The sequence below is a fragment of the Pseudopipra pipra genome, chromosome 4, assembly GCF_036250125.1.
Source record: "Pseudopipra pipra isolate bDixPip1 chromosome 4, bDixPip1.hap1, whole genome shotgun sequence".
In the NCBI taxonomy this organism is placed as follows: domain Eukaryota; kingdom Metazoa; phylum Chordata; class Aves; order Passeriformes; family Pipridae; genus Pseudopipra; species Pseudopipra pipra.
In genome coordinates this window covers 57,075,912-57,089,803 of record NC_087552.1, presented here as the reverse complement: position 1 = coordinate 57,089,803, position 13,892 = coordinate 57,075,912, and the positions used below count along the sequence as shown (strand labels likewise).

The following is a 13,892-nucleotide window of genomic DNA, read 5'->3' as shown; positions in this document are numbered from 1 at the left end:
AACACTGATCTGGACTGAATTTGTGTTGCCCAGAGATCTGGTAACTTGCAGAACTGGTCTTTATAAAAACATATCTACAGCCTCAGAAATTAAGGGTGATGTTGATGAAACAAAAGAGGCAATATAAAAAGTAAAACTCTTATTCTGGGCTAGATTTTCCAACAGCTCATCTCCCACTGAAGGACTTAAACAAAAAGCTTCCAGTGCAGCCCCTAGATGCTGTGGAGTTTCAAAATTAGACTCCTAAGCTGTGTGCATAACTGAATACCCATTGGGGTAGATGCTGTATATATTCATTTCATCTAGGTAATTAGGAAAAATAAGCTGAACTCTTTTGTTCGTGCAATGACAGACTTAAAAATGGAAGATAAAAATATGGTTTATCCAGGGCAGAATTTAAGTGTGCCACAATATGATTGAAGAGGAGGGAGTATTCCACCAACAAGAGCATGGTTCAGAGGGAACATGCCATAGAATGAGAATACCAACACAGTTGTTCAATTGCTCATTAAAAGCTTTATTTTTATCAGAAAATTATTTTATTAGGCAGAATGTATCTATCCTTGCATTTACATTTGTTAGTAAACACAAGACCTGTAAAATATCTCCTGAACACTGAGGAACTTTTTGCTTCAAATTCAGTTCCACAGGACCAGACTGTAAAATAAATTCCTTCTTTTAGTTCTAACCTGATGCTGAAAGGCTGCCTAGTTGCAGTACAAACCTGTAGAGTTCAGCTCCATGATGAATGGCTCAGGGTAAGTGTCCTCCAAGTACCAATACGTAACTGAGCCTGGTGAGGTTTTCCAAGCAAACAGGCAGACTGCTCTGCATGCCCCCGCAGGCTCCAGAACCAGCTCTGCGGCTCCAGCAGCTGGGGTGTCCTGGTGCCAGTGAGGCCAGGGAGGTGGAGTCTGGAAGACATGTGCGTGCAACTACCTGGAGGTCTCCTCTTCCATATCATATTTCAGGCAAATCATCCGAGAAGGCTGTCAAATGTTACACAGATTGGAGAGGTTTTATGCAAAAATGATGAGTAGTGCTTAGTAAAAAGCAACTGAGCACAGGACCTAACAAGACTGTGTTTACTTAGACCAAAACTACTAATTATCAGAAGAAATGTCAAAGATTATGTATGTGGTAGGGCTGTGATAGACACTGTAGCTATGTGAGGCAGGGACTACAGCAGTCCTTTGTGTGTTTTTGCTAGTACAGCACAGTTTCTAACTATTTGGCAATGAGCCTCACTTAAGAAGTGTTCTGGGTCCAGCTCCACCTGCCCTTTTCATAGCCTTCCAGGGCTGCTGCCTATTCCTCTCACCCCATGCTGGCACTGCTGCCTGTTTTAACAGCGCTGATGCTGAGACCAAGCTGATAAACTCAGCTGAATACTGCTGAGTTTGTCCCAAACAATGCAGATGCCTCTGCACTGAGCTCCATTGCTCCCCCGCTTCCATTTTTATGCAGCACTGAAACACTGGACTTAGTCCTGCACCAAGCAAACTAGCTCAGATCAAAAAGAAGGATTGTGCTTTACTTCTACAACTTAATGTACTGCCAGGAAACTCAGATCTAGTTCTAGGCACCAAGGATGTCACGCCTGTGTGCGTATGTTCAGCCAAGGGTGCAGGACAGCACTAAGTGAAAGGTTTGCACCATCCTGCAGCAACGCCTGATGTTGAAGTGGCCCTTTTTAGCAGGAGAAATGAATTGCTCACTAGCTGTTTTTCAGGCTGAAGAAATGCTAAAACTGCTCATTTGGTTTCAACATCACAGTGACACAGTTGTACTCATCCGGTTTCCAGGAACTGTTCAGTTTACGTCAGTCAGGGCTCTCCACACCTCACTCCAGCACATGGCATAAGCCCCAGAAAAAGAGATCTGCATGGACAAGCTAGGGTAAGCGGCAGAGATCATCTTGCTGCTGTTATGGGATAACATATCCAAGTTTTCAAGATTTATTGTCTGAGCTCTTCCCATTTAACTATCTTCTAGAGAGGACTTTGACAATAGGAAGAGAGGAAACATAGAGACCCAGGCACCCTTTCAGTGATGCTGCGTCAATTACAAATACAATGATCACTAGGTCTGGGCTTATTGGTGACAGTTTTTCTTCCCCTCAATTTGTGTTACAGCCTGAAATCACAAAGCTGTGATCCCCGAGAACCTCCTTTGTAATGCATATCAACTTTCGTTGTGCCCCTTTGTTCCGAATGTGACGGAGCATTGTGGTGCCTGTGTCCAGGGAGCAGGTTCGCTTTATTGTTCTTGTAAATATGTACTGCTGGGAGCAGCTCCGTGGAAGGCATTGAGTTTGTGCATGACTGACGCCGACCCGGACAACTGCTCTGACCCCCAGCAGATGGTGGTGCAGAGACTGCAATGATCTGGAAGTAATAGCATGTGCCATTTCTTTTTGTTTGGAACAGACAGCCAGACCCTGCGTTTCCCTCCCCTGCACAGCAACAGCTGTATATACAGTAGGGCTGGCCAACCCCTAACTGTCACTCCAGTCTTCCTCCCCTGCCATTAATCAGGAAACCTTGGGCGCTGAGACTTCACTGAGATTAAACACTATATGAACACCACATGGCTCTTTCCAATGTTAATAAATTTGTGGGCCTTGGGGCATAGATCAGTTGCTTTCCTAGAGAAAAGTGAGTAAAAGTTAAAAATACCTACCACCCCGATATTAGACTTAGTGGTGGATTTGCTGGTTTTTAACCTCTGCACAGAAAAAGTCAGGGTACAGAAGTCGGTATTAACTAAGAATTTTAACTTTTAGAGTACAAATAGCTGCTCTGTTGGATTAATAAATTTTACTTGTCTTTTCTATTTATCAGAGACCAAAATGAGTGTTTGTTTTGAAAGGAAGGTATAAAATGTGTGAAAATCCACAAGTGATGTTTTCACCAAGGCCATAGGAAATTTATTGCTTCAGAATGATAGCAGAGCAGTTTGCATTCGATTTTGTAAGTAAGAAGCCAGATTTTTTTATAATTCATTGTATATGAGATGTCTCATTAGAGGTCAAAAATGACAAATTATAGCGTGTTGAAGTTAATAATCATCCACTGTGTGTCTGGCCTGTGTTACCAGTCGCCATAAAATTGTCCTGACGGTCCAGAAGGGAAGTTCCTTGGGATGGATGGAATAACTGCTCTGTGCCCCTCCCCTCCCAGCCCTGGCTGTCAAAGAAAGGGGCTGAAAACCAGCTGCACTCTAAACATTGTATTTCTGCTACTATAATGCTTCTGCCAGGCTTTCAGCTGGCAGGTCAAAGAACGGCAGACTTGCAGTCCTCGAAATGAGGAACAAAGGTAGCGTAGGAGTAACGGCAAGGAAATGCTTTAGACTTTTTCCCCACTCTGTAACAGCATAAGCACCTCTTGAGGATTTCACACACAAGACCCCCAACCTACGTCCACGTCCAAGCTGTCAGACCATTCCTTTGCAAGAGCGGACACCTTTATGTTGCTTAATTCAGAGCAGTCTCTCTCCTCCTGTGCAGGGGAAACCTGTTCTGGGTTTGTCCCTCTCAAACTCCCCACATTAATGAAATTTTCCTGGGGTGAAATCTCCCAGGTCACAGCATCATGACATTGCTGTTAGGTTACAGTCAGCCTCTATTGCTGGGCTGATGGCTGAGATGCATATGTCTCATTATCTTTCATTTAGAAATTTCATCCTAGACTTAAGAAATTACCTTGTAAAGTTTGCTGAGACCAGCTTCAGTTTTGATAAGTCCCCATCTCCTAAAGAAAAAAGCAATGAAAGGAAATCCCTGTTCACCTCCAGTGTAAACCTACCTTCTGTTCATCCCCCATCAGGGTTGGGTCAAGGGAAAAATGTTTGAATTTCTCTTTGTATCATTTTTAATGAAAATTATTGTTCAGTACGAATTCCTTCCAGACTTTCATGATCTTGCTTCTGGCTGCACTGCCTCTAACAACAAACACTTAAACAGAAGTAGCTTTACTTTCTTGACTAATCCCATTAGCTTTAATGAGTCTAATCGCACTAGTAAAATTATGCATGTGCTTAGCTCTTGGCAAGGTCAGTGCCAGTAATCAGCTGAAAAACAAACTGATAATGAAGCCATGAGTAATAAGAATGTCTGGATATCTGCATTTCTAGAAAAAGATATAGCTGTCTGGAACATTAAAAATGAAATACTGCTTGTTAAGATTAAAGAAGAGAGAGTGAATTCTGAATCAAGACTGACAACATTACAGAGAAATTACAGAGAAATTCTTTAATTAGTTATCACCCATGACATGTCTTCAGTTACCTCCATAACAGCTATAAGCTCATTACCTTAGTAATGACTTATCAGTTCTTCCATTCATTTATACGAAGCTCATCAATATGATATCCAAGCACTAATGAACTTTAGCATTAAAAGGTCATGTGTAATCCCGTGAGAAGAAAAAATTCAAAAGGTGTCAACGACCGCGAATGTGAGCAATGGAATATTCTCATGCAATTTTTATGGAATTTATTTTCAACAATTACTGCCAGAAATAGTGTGTCTTTTTACAGGATGAGGATTATGGAAAACGGTCTACAGAACACAGAGGTTCAAAATGAGAGTAGTATGAAAATTAGACTAAGTCCACAACAACTAGAATTTGTGCAAATGTTCTTGACAAAAGAAATAATCCAAATAGATATCAACATGGCAGTATTACAAGATAATTATTTTTTAGGATTATGTGTTCCTTGACCATGCCTTTAGACTATATTAAAGAATCGTCTGTTTCAGGAGTGTATAACTTCCTCAGTGTTTTAAATAAAGAAACAGCCCCAAAACAAGTATTATCTTCATAGCCTGAGGCCACAGACAGTCTGAAGCCCCTAAATACACAAAATTAGTTTAACTTCATCGTGCAGGACCAGCATGAAGCTTAACCATCACTAAATTCTCCAAATCACATTTGTGTGGTACCTAGTTTTATAGTCCTTGTGAAGCATTTAATTTCCTGACTCCTCTCTCTAGCCATAGTGAGAATTCCTGTGTGCACGTATTTGTATTTAGAATTACAGGTTAAGGATTTCTGTCCACATTCTGTCCCATTTGACATGTGGTTATGACTGGGCCAAAGACTTTTGTAGTACACAATAAAATGGGATGGTTTATAATGGCAAATGGGTTTTTAGTGGTAGTTTTATCAAGAGGTTATGTGCAGTTTGTGGTTTTCTTTTAGAGTAGTCTGATGAGTTGGCTTTTTATACCTTAGTATAGTTAGTCTGAAATTCCCTTAAGTACTATTCTGTTACACTATTCCCTCAGGTAGGAAAAATGTGTATAATCAAGAGTGTGGGTTTCTCTCGTGTTTTGTTGAACCAAATGAGTTTTCATTCTTTGTGTTTTCCAAAAACGCATTTTACTTACAGTGGAGGTGAAGCATGTCAGCATACATGTTCTCAAAGAGCCTCATGAATGGGAGAGCAGGCTAGTTGAAAAAATCAGCTGTAACTCAGTCACCAAATTACAGTCTTGGGTGTGAGCACGCCTCTGGCAGTGTACATGGTGAAGTAATATACATCAGGAAAACAACAAAACTGCAACAGCACCTTTGGTTAAAATGTTTTTCTCCACAAAGACATCTGTTTCCACAATGATTCAGAACTGTAGCATTGCAAATTCAATTTGTACTTATATATGAATAAAATCAATAAAACATCTGGAGCCATATCATAATCTTTAAATCTTCCTTTTACTTCATTAATTATTTGTGATAATTCACAGTCTAATCAACTACTTCAATCTTTCCTCTCTTCTTGATTTCCGCAGGATGCAACTAACTTCCTTTAGTGTCTTCTGCTCACAATCAGTCCTACAGGGAGCAGACAGACTGAAAAGGCACTGTATCTTCTGTATGTTCTGGAAGCATGGAGATTTTTAGAGTTTATCGTGCTGCACTCCTTGTAATTAATGACTCTGTAACCCTGCATACTATGGTTTAATCTTAGAACTGGTTTGGTGGGTGCACACGCTAGCCATGGCAGAAGGTGAAGGCAGCATGGGAGCCAGGCTCCCAGCAGCACCAAGGAGGTGCCTGGGGAACGCCCCTCTGCCAGTGCCTGTGGCTGTGAATGCCAGGGTGCAGGGGCTTGGCAGTACTTGGTGTGTGGTGGGCAGGCTCTGCCAGCCCCCAGGACATTTTACCCTCCAGATCATTCAGTGAAGTCTGGTGGTACCTGAGGGGCACCCTGAGAGTGTGGAGGCTGATGGCACCAGCCACCACTGCAGAGGGCTGTGTGTAGAGAGCAGGGCTAAGGGAATAACCCAGTGTCATGCTTAACTGGAGAACAGGTATCATGTATGCAAGTGGAGGAGCACTGCTGCATAAGAGAAGTTCAGAGATGGGCTCTTTGAAGAGCCCAGTAAAATTAAGGAGGAATGCAGGATAGTTTACATGTAGCCAGACAAGAAATTTAACCCAATGGAAAATAAGTGGATCCTTTTCTGGGGTAGGTGAGGAGCAAAATTTAATACAATGCAAAATGTCTTAACAGGGTGTTCTATGAAAGTATTTTAAAATAAGAGTATTTTAAAATAAAACTTCTGTAAAGCAGTCATCAAGCTGTTCACACTGTTAACCTACATAACCACACGATGTTATTACTGTTAACCTCATCTTCCCTCCCCCTCTTTCTTCCTATTGTTTGCTGTACTCCTTGCATCTTGTCTTTACACTATAAGAACACTCTGGCAAGGTACTGTACTTGCTTTCAAGGCAATACCACAGGGAGCCCCAAACCCAACTGTAGCCTTCGGGTACTCCCACACTTGTACCTGAGCCCACATTAAGATGCAGATTCAGATTTTTCTTTGCTTTACCATCCTCTTTGAGATTATGACACACAAGCAAAAACTATTTAACAGTGCTCCTGCTGCAGACTGCTAACTAGCCTATTCTTTCTCCCTGTCACCCTCAAGATAACGTTGCAAATTCTCTGAGCTATGTTGAACATAATTTCAAACAGGAGAGGCACTTCTGACATCAAGCTGATCGACTAACAGCTTAAGCAATAACTTTTGTTGGCATATGCATCCAAGTTCAGATCTAAGAGATGTTCTGTGGGCAACTGCCTGTTTATTTTCTTTCCCAGACACGCAGTTGAACCACACTGTACATCCTGTGCTTATGAAATTCCACCAGGGTTGTATCCCAGTACCCGCCACTAGAATGTGTGATTTATACCACCAGATACAAACTGCAACATCTCAAGATAAACCTGCTGCTTATAATGAAGATCCAGATAACTGTGGTTCTACTACCTGCAATGCTTTTTAAGGTTGCTGGATTTTAAAATAGCCAAGATTTTATAAGACACACTGTGACCTTTTTTTTATAGGATAGGCTGATCTGAGAATGGGATTCTTGTAACCTTGGCCATCTCTTACATACTTTTGCTAAGCATATAAGAGATATGGGACTGCTTCTACATAAAAGAATGCAGGTCTGTTGTTTTCTCATTTTCTCCAAGTCAGTGAGGCAGGAGACTGTTGTCAAATGAGAAGAGTATTAGCTAGTGCTGTGCCCAAAGAAATGAGCTTAGTGGAAGCCTAGAGCCAAGGCTGAGCTGAAAAAAGTTTGGTCTGGACTGGCCAAACAAGCTGCTGAAATCTTCAGCCCAGTTATTACAGCTCGCAATCCAGTGCTCCCTGCTCCTGCCTGCCCTTCTCCTCCAAAGCTGGGCTGCTTGAGCACTGCTGGTCAGCAGCTTCTGTTTTGTCCCATTGATGGGACGAAACTCCAGGCCAAAAGACCTCCTCCCCATCCACATAAAGGGCCTCATGCCTAATGACTCCGTGAATTCTTGCTACGCTCTCTTTTCTCCTCTTTCCACACGAAGCAAGATTCTGAGAGGACTGGAGAACCATATGGATTCCCAGGTGAAGCTGCATCCACTTAGTATTGGCTGAGGGGCTCTGTCCACATCTGCATGCATTGGTGAATACAAAGAAGTTGGAGGTTGTCCTGTCCCTCAACAGAGTAAACTCAATTTCCTGCTTTAACAGCCTTCCATTTTTGAAGGTGGCTCATGATTCTGAGCACCTAGCTGGGGTCACCTGGCAGAGCATCTGCTTGGAAGGCAAGTGAGGCATCAAACCCCTGTCCTTCAAAGGCACCTCCAAGCTGTGCTTCTCCTGACGGGCCTGATTCAGAACACTTCTGCCAACCTCGCTGGGCTTAAGTCAAAAAGTCAAACCTCTGATTTGCACAACAAACACAAAATTTTAACTGGTGCAAACCTTATATTTAAATTCATTGTTCTATCTCAGCTCTGGAAGTGCTTATACTCATCACAGGCCAGAAAGCGAGGTCTAGTTCCCTGAGGTACTAGATGCTTTCAGTTTCCAATAAAGTCAATAGGAATTGCTCACACTCTATGTGAAATACAAACTTTTAGCAGCAAGAAGAAAATTCAAGGCATAAACAATATTAAAAAACCCTCTGTGGCTTATTATCTTTTCTTCCACCAGCTACTCACATTAAGTTCAGGCCATTGTTTTTGATTTGAATAGTATTCCTGGCCTTTTGAAATGCAGATTGTCTATAATTTAAAAAAAAAGAAAATCAATGGTTGGTTGTTTCATAATGTACTGCTGTCAGTGATGGAAAGGATAAAAATGTTTTCTATAATTATTAATTCTTTGAAATAATATACCTGCTCCAGTGCCCAATTAATCTGGTTATTAATCAAAGTGCCTTCTTTGTAAACTATTAAAAGAGTTTAGACACTGCAGATTATTGTGTGCTGCATTTTTAGTTTTTCCAGTTTGATTCAAAACACACTAAAAGAGGGGCCCCATAAAATGACCATCTAGAGACAGTCCATGGCAAATATCCAGAAACTACTCCTAATGGAATGGAGTTAGCATGAGCTGAGATCATTCTTTAGCCTTGGGAGACAAAAAAAAAAAAAGAGAGAGATGTTTTTAGAAAGAGATTTCCAAAGGGATTACGAGTTGCTCTTTGCAAACAATACAGAGGAATTCCAGTATGCATTGTGCTTTTGCCGAGAACTGTGCCTACAAGGGAGGCAATCAAAGTCCTCTCCCACCTCACGGGGGAGGGGGAAATCATGATGGGGAAAGTCCCTTAATGACAGGAGACAATAGCTGTTTGTACAGTGAGTAGAATTACAGCAAACTTTGTCACCAAGCAGTCTCTTAAAACATGATTTTACTCATCTGAGACATTATTCACTGAATTAGTATTAGCAGTGGAAAGAGTACGTGGGAGAGAAACTCAAACTCATATTTATGGGATTACTGAAATATTATCTTTTTCCATAATTTGGGAGACAGCAGAGGTGCAGAGCTAAAGCAATAAAAGTGGTGTGGCCTTTGTAATCTCAGCAATCTTTAAATCAGTGTGGCATTTGTGCCCGAATTTCGATTGACATGTTGTACTAAAGACATGGAAGAGGTTGAATGGACGGAATTCTTGACGTAAAAGGATTCATTTTCAAACATGGTCTCCTAATGGACAATCAGACCCTCTCCTCCCCCCCCTCCCCCCCGAAGCGCTAATGTTAAATGAATCTAAAATTAGGGTCGTCTTTTTCTGCCATGTCCAAACGCCGGCGCACCCCGGCAGCTCCAGGTGACTCCTGTCCCCTCTGTCACCGCGGGCTCGCTGTGCTGGCTGGAATTCTGGCACACGCCACTGCTCCTGTTTGCTGAACAAACGCATCTTACGCACTTCGGCTGCAGATAGAAACAATATTATGAAACTGGGCTTTCAATGTAAAACCGACTCCTAAAACAAGTGGTGTTGACATTCCTCCGTAAGAAACGTGACAGACCTTTCTAACGGCTGTGCCTCCAAATCCCGGCCTCCTGCTGCTAAGTTCTTTTTCACCACTTGGAAGCAAACGACGTCCTTTCCCGCTCCCCGGTTTCCCAGCCCCGCGTGGCCGGGTCCCTGATCCCGATCCCTCTACTCGTGTCCCTAGGCCGCGCACGTGCCGGGCCCGCGGGCACCACGAGGCGGGCGCTCCCACGCCACCGTCCCGCGAGGGTGGGGGAGGAGGAAGCCGTGTCCACGTGCCGGTCCCCGCGCGCTGGCACCGCCCCGCCACCCCCCCCGTGCCCCGAATGGTCCCTCCCCCCCGGCCCCTCCCGCGAGCGGGGCCGAGGGAATCCCTCGGCTTCCCCGGCCGCGCGCTCCGCTCTCGCGAGATCTGTCGCCGCTGTGCGCCGTGCCCGGCGGCACGCGAGTCTCGCGAGAGCACCGCGGTTCCCACGCCCGGACTGTTGTGTCTGAGGGAGCGGCCCTGGCGCTCAGTGGGCGGTGCGCGCCGCCCCCCCCGCCCCGCGCGTGTCTCGCGGGCCCGCGCACGCGCGGTCCCTGGCGCGGAGAGGGGGGCGCTCTCGCGAGAGTAGGAGTTTTGGCGAGAGTTTGTGGAAGATGGCGCCTGTTGTGACAGGGTGAGTGCGGGGCGTTCGCGGCGCCCGCCCGAGTCAGCGCCGCCCGGGGCCGCCGCGCCGCGGCTGCGCCGCGCCCGCCCGCCCGCGCCTCGCCTGCCGCCCGCGGGCACGGCGGGCTGCCCTCTGGACGGCCCTCGGGCGGGCCGCGCCACCCCGCGGGGCTGGGGTCCCGCCGGGTGGGCGCACGGAGGAGGCGCCCCGGGTCCGGGCCGGCAGCGGCCGCGCTCTCCAGCCGCCCCGCAGTGTGGGAGGCACGTCGGGGCCGGGCGCTCCCTTTGCTCTCCTGCTCCCCGGCGTGGACACGCCGGTCGGGACTCCGTGCAGGGTCAGTGCTCATCCCGGCTGCTCCGGAGCGGGTCCCGCTCTGAGGGCTCCCAGGGGATCGGCGGAGCCCGGCAGGGAGGGGACGCGGGGCTGGCATGGGCTGTTCCTCCTTCTCGGTCGCCCCGGCTCGTCCCGCCGCGGGAGGGGGTCCCCCCGGCTCCCCCGGCCGCGCACGGGCAGCACTCGGACAAAGGCTTTCTTTGCTATGGTGGAAGTTGAGCGCGGTGTCCCCGCGGTGCCCCGGCGCCCCTCGCACACGGGCCGGGCCCGGCGCTGTCACCCCGCGGCCGAGCGCTCCCGGTCGCGCCGAGCGCGGGCGGGCTCTGCCCCTGCTAGCAGGACACCCCTTCCCTCGGGCTGGGAGACCGAGGTTCTCTGCATACCATTCCTGGGGCTTTGTTGAGTTTTAGCTGCTTTCCTCCAAGTACTGCGGTGGAGGGAAGAGTGGCAGCGTCCCTACCCCACTAAGCTACTCTGGATCATAATGAATGGTAGTCGCCGTCCCTTTCAACCACAGTGGGTAATACTTAATCATGGCTAGCCAGCTGCAGGATGTGTCACTGTAATAAGTGACACCCTTTTAGCCACCTACAGCTGATGAATAATAACAGATCCAGTGCTGGTATACTGTGTGCAATCACACATGCAGTGTTGCATTGCATGTTGCCATCGTCACCACATCTTGATTGCTGCTGCTTGTTGTAAGTGCCGTGTCCTTAATTTTGGACTACACTGAGCACATGTGACCTCCCTCTATGTGTTGAGGGAAGGGACAGTCAGGAGAACAACAAGCTGTTTCTATACTCAACCTGTTTGTTCCAAATGAAATTCTGACTGGTTAAAGTACTGCTGTGTCTTTCTGAAACGTGGACCTTATTTTAAGATTTCACAGTGTGTCTGTGACCTTCTGTCTTCCCTGTGGGATTACATTGTCTACAGCATTGGCTCTGTGGTTAGAGAGCAACAGCCTGCTTGGGGGTGGGGTGGAGTTGGTGGTTGATGCTTTTGTTCTCATGTAGAAGGTAGCATTATGGTATTTTGTTGTTTTGTTTGGCTGCAGTAGTGTTTCCAATTCCTCACTCTTGTTTGTCGAAAAATAAATCACAGATTTTGCTATATTTCTCTCCTCATGGAGGCATCTTGCTGCTCATATATGTTTTCCTAATTAAATGTTCTTTAGGGAAGCTAGTCTTGTTTGCTGTGATTCCTGGTGTGTACTATTTTAGAGGTTAGAATTAAGAAAAGGGAACAAATGGTGTTAAAGTTTGCTATAACTATTAGCCTGCGCTCCAGTTAGCAATTAAGTTTTTCCACGTTTCTGTTAGTTTACTCATCTGAATACTTGGGCTCCATTTCCTTTTGTTTATTGATTACTACAGGTTTGTCAGAAGCATTGTCATGTTTGTGACATTATTTTTATCCTTCTCAGATATCTGTTAAAATGTTGACAAAAACAACTGTAGATTATTTATTTTTTAAAAAACATCAATGATCAAAAAATTTGAGCCGTAGAAAAAATAACATTTTAACAGGAATGAAAAAATTGTGTGCAGATTAGGATTTTAATGCTAAACTTATTGTTCAAAGCCTGTAATTCAAATAATTCTCTGGAAAAGTAATCTTGTTTTCTTATTATTAAATGCTTTAGCATTGGTAAAATGAAATCCATTAACTTTGGTTAATGTTATATTTAGATTGCATTCAGAAGTTTGTGGGGGTTTTTTTATTATATGACCCGTTTTTAGAGTACATCTCTGTTGCTGAGTTTTCTATGTGTATTAGGATTAAAAATTGATGATACTCCGGTAGCTGATTTTTTTTTTTTTTTTTCAAAATAGTCAGTACAAGCAGTTTTCTTTCTGGGCTGTTCTTTACTTACGCAGGGGGGGAAAAAGTGCTTGAAATTAAAAAGCAGTTAAGTGAAGAATGTAGTGTGCAAATCCTGCATTGTGTTTGAAAGGGCAGCTTGCAGTTCCTGGGGGTGCTCAAACCTGAGGTAAAGCTTATATGGCTCTCCTGCAGTCACTGTTAGCTGGATGCAAAAACTTTTTTTCCTGTGAAAACTGTATGACTGAGCTTAAATTACGGTACATAGGTTTATGCTGTGTTGGAATGGAAGTAGTTTTGGGGGGCAGTCAGGGTATGTTACCACTTTGTTGTTTGCACACTCGTGCTGTTGCATCTCAAGTGTTTTGATCAAATTTGCTTGTATGTACAATGTGACTGAACCTAAATTTTACAGTGTCAGAACCAGATATAATGAGAAAGTACACGGAAACATGAGGTGTGTAACTGAAAATGAGTTACAATTTGAACTATTATTAAAAGAAGTGGATAATTTATGGCTGGAATTATAGGATAGTGTTTTGGGGTTTTGTGGAGTGTTTTTGGTTTTGCTTGTGAACAATTTAGGGAAACGTAATTTTAAGATGACAAAATCAATGAAAATCTTTTATAATTAGAGAAGCACATTTTGAGTGCAAAACACTTGGTTTTAAATAATTACTGGTACTACAAATGTACCTATAGGTGTCAGTTTGAAAATTGCTGTGCTAGTTCTGACACAGCCATATGACAGAAAAACTCCAATGCCATGAACTTAATTTTATGTCATTTTAAAATTACATAACGTGTGGAATGGTGTCTTCTCAGTTGCCTGGGACAACCAGATCTTTAAAATACTAGAAACCATTGCAAAAAAACCCAAAACAAAGCAAACCCCCCAAAAAACAACAAAACAACAAAAAAATCAAGCCCTTGCAAAGGTGCCTATACCAGCAGCAAGTACACAAAATTTAGAAAGGATAGGTTGAAATGAAAAATATAGGCATTGGCTTGAGTACTCAATTACCACTGAAAACCTCTGTAATAGGAGTATAAGATATAATATTTGGATTATTTTTTAAACAGGTTGAGAAGCCTTGAAAAAGACAAAAATAACTTGAGTGGGCTTATCACTGGTATGATGTTTTCCATAGCCACTGTAAAGTAGAAATTGTCTTAATACGCTTTTAGAAGTAACAGGCTATTCAAGTTCCGTGTCTGAGTTAGTCATCCCGGAACTGAGTGGTTAAGAGGGGTTTCCTGACCCAGAATGCTTAATGATTTAAGGGCAAGG

General features: G+C 44.2%; 1 protein-coding gene across 2 annotated transcripts in view; it reads left to right on the top strand.

The window, feature by feature from the left end:
* Nucleotides 1–13,892, top strand: part of RBPJ (recombination signal binding protein for immunoglobulin kappa J region) — a 146,840-nt gene that overhangs the window by 74,532 nt on the left and 58,416 nt on the right. Inside the window, exon 1 of one of the 2 annotated variants that reach the window (XM_064653078.1) lies at nucleotides 10,359–10,450. The exons of the other annotated variant lie outside the window; for it this stretch is intronic. Coding sequence (XP_064509148.1) covers nucleotides 10,431–10,450 — 20 coding nt within the window. The 5' untranslated portion in view covers nucleotides 10,359–10,430. Of the gene's footprint in view, nucleotides 1–10,358; nucleotides 10,451–13,892 lie in introns of those variants that run through there. 2 annotated transcript variants of the gene reach the window in all.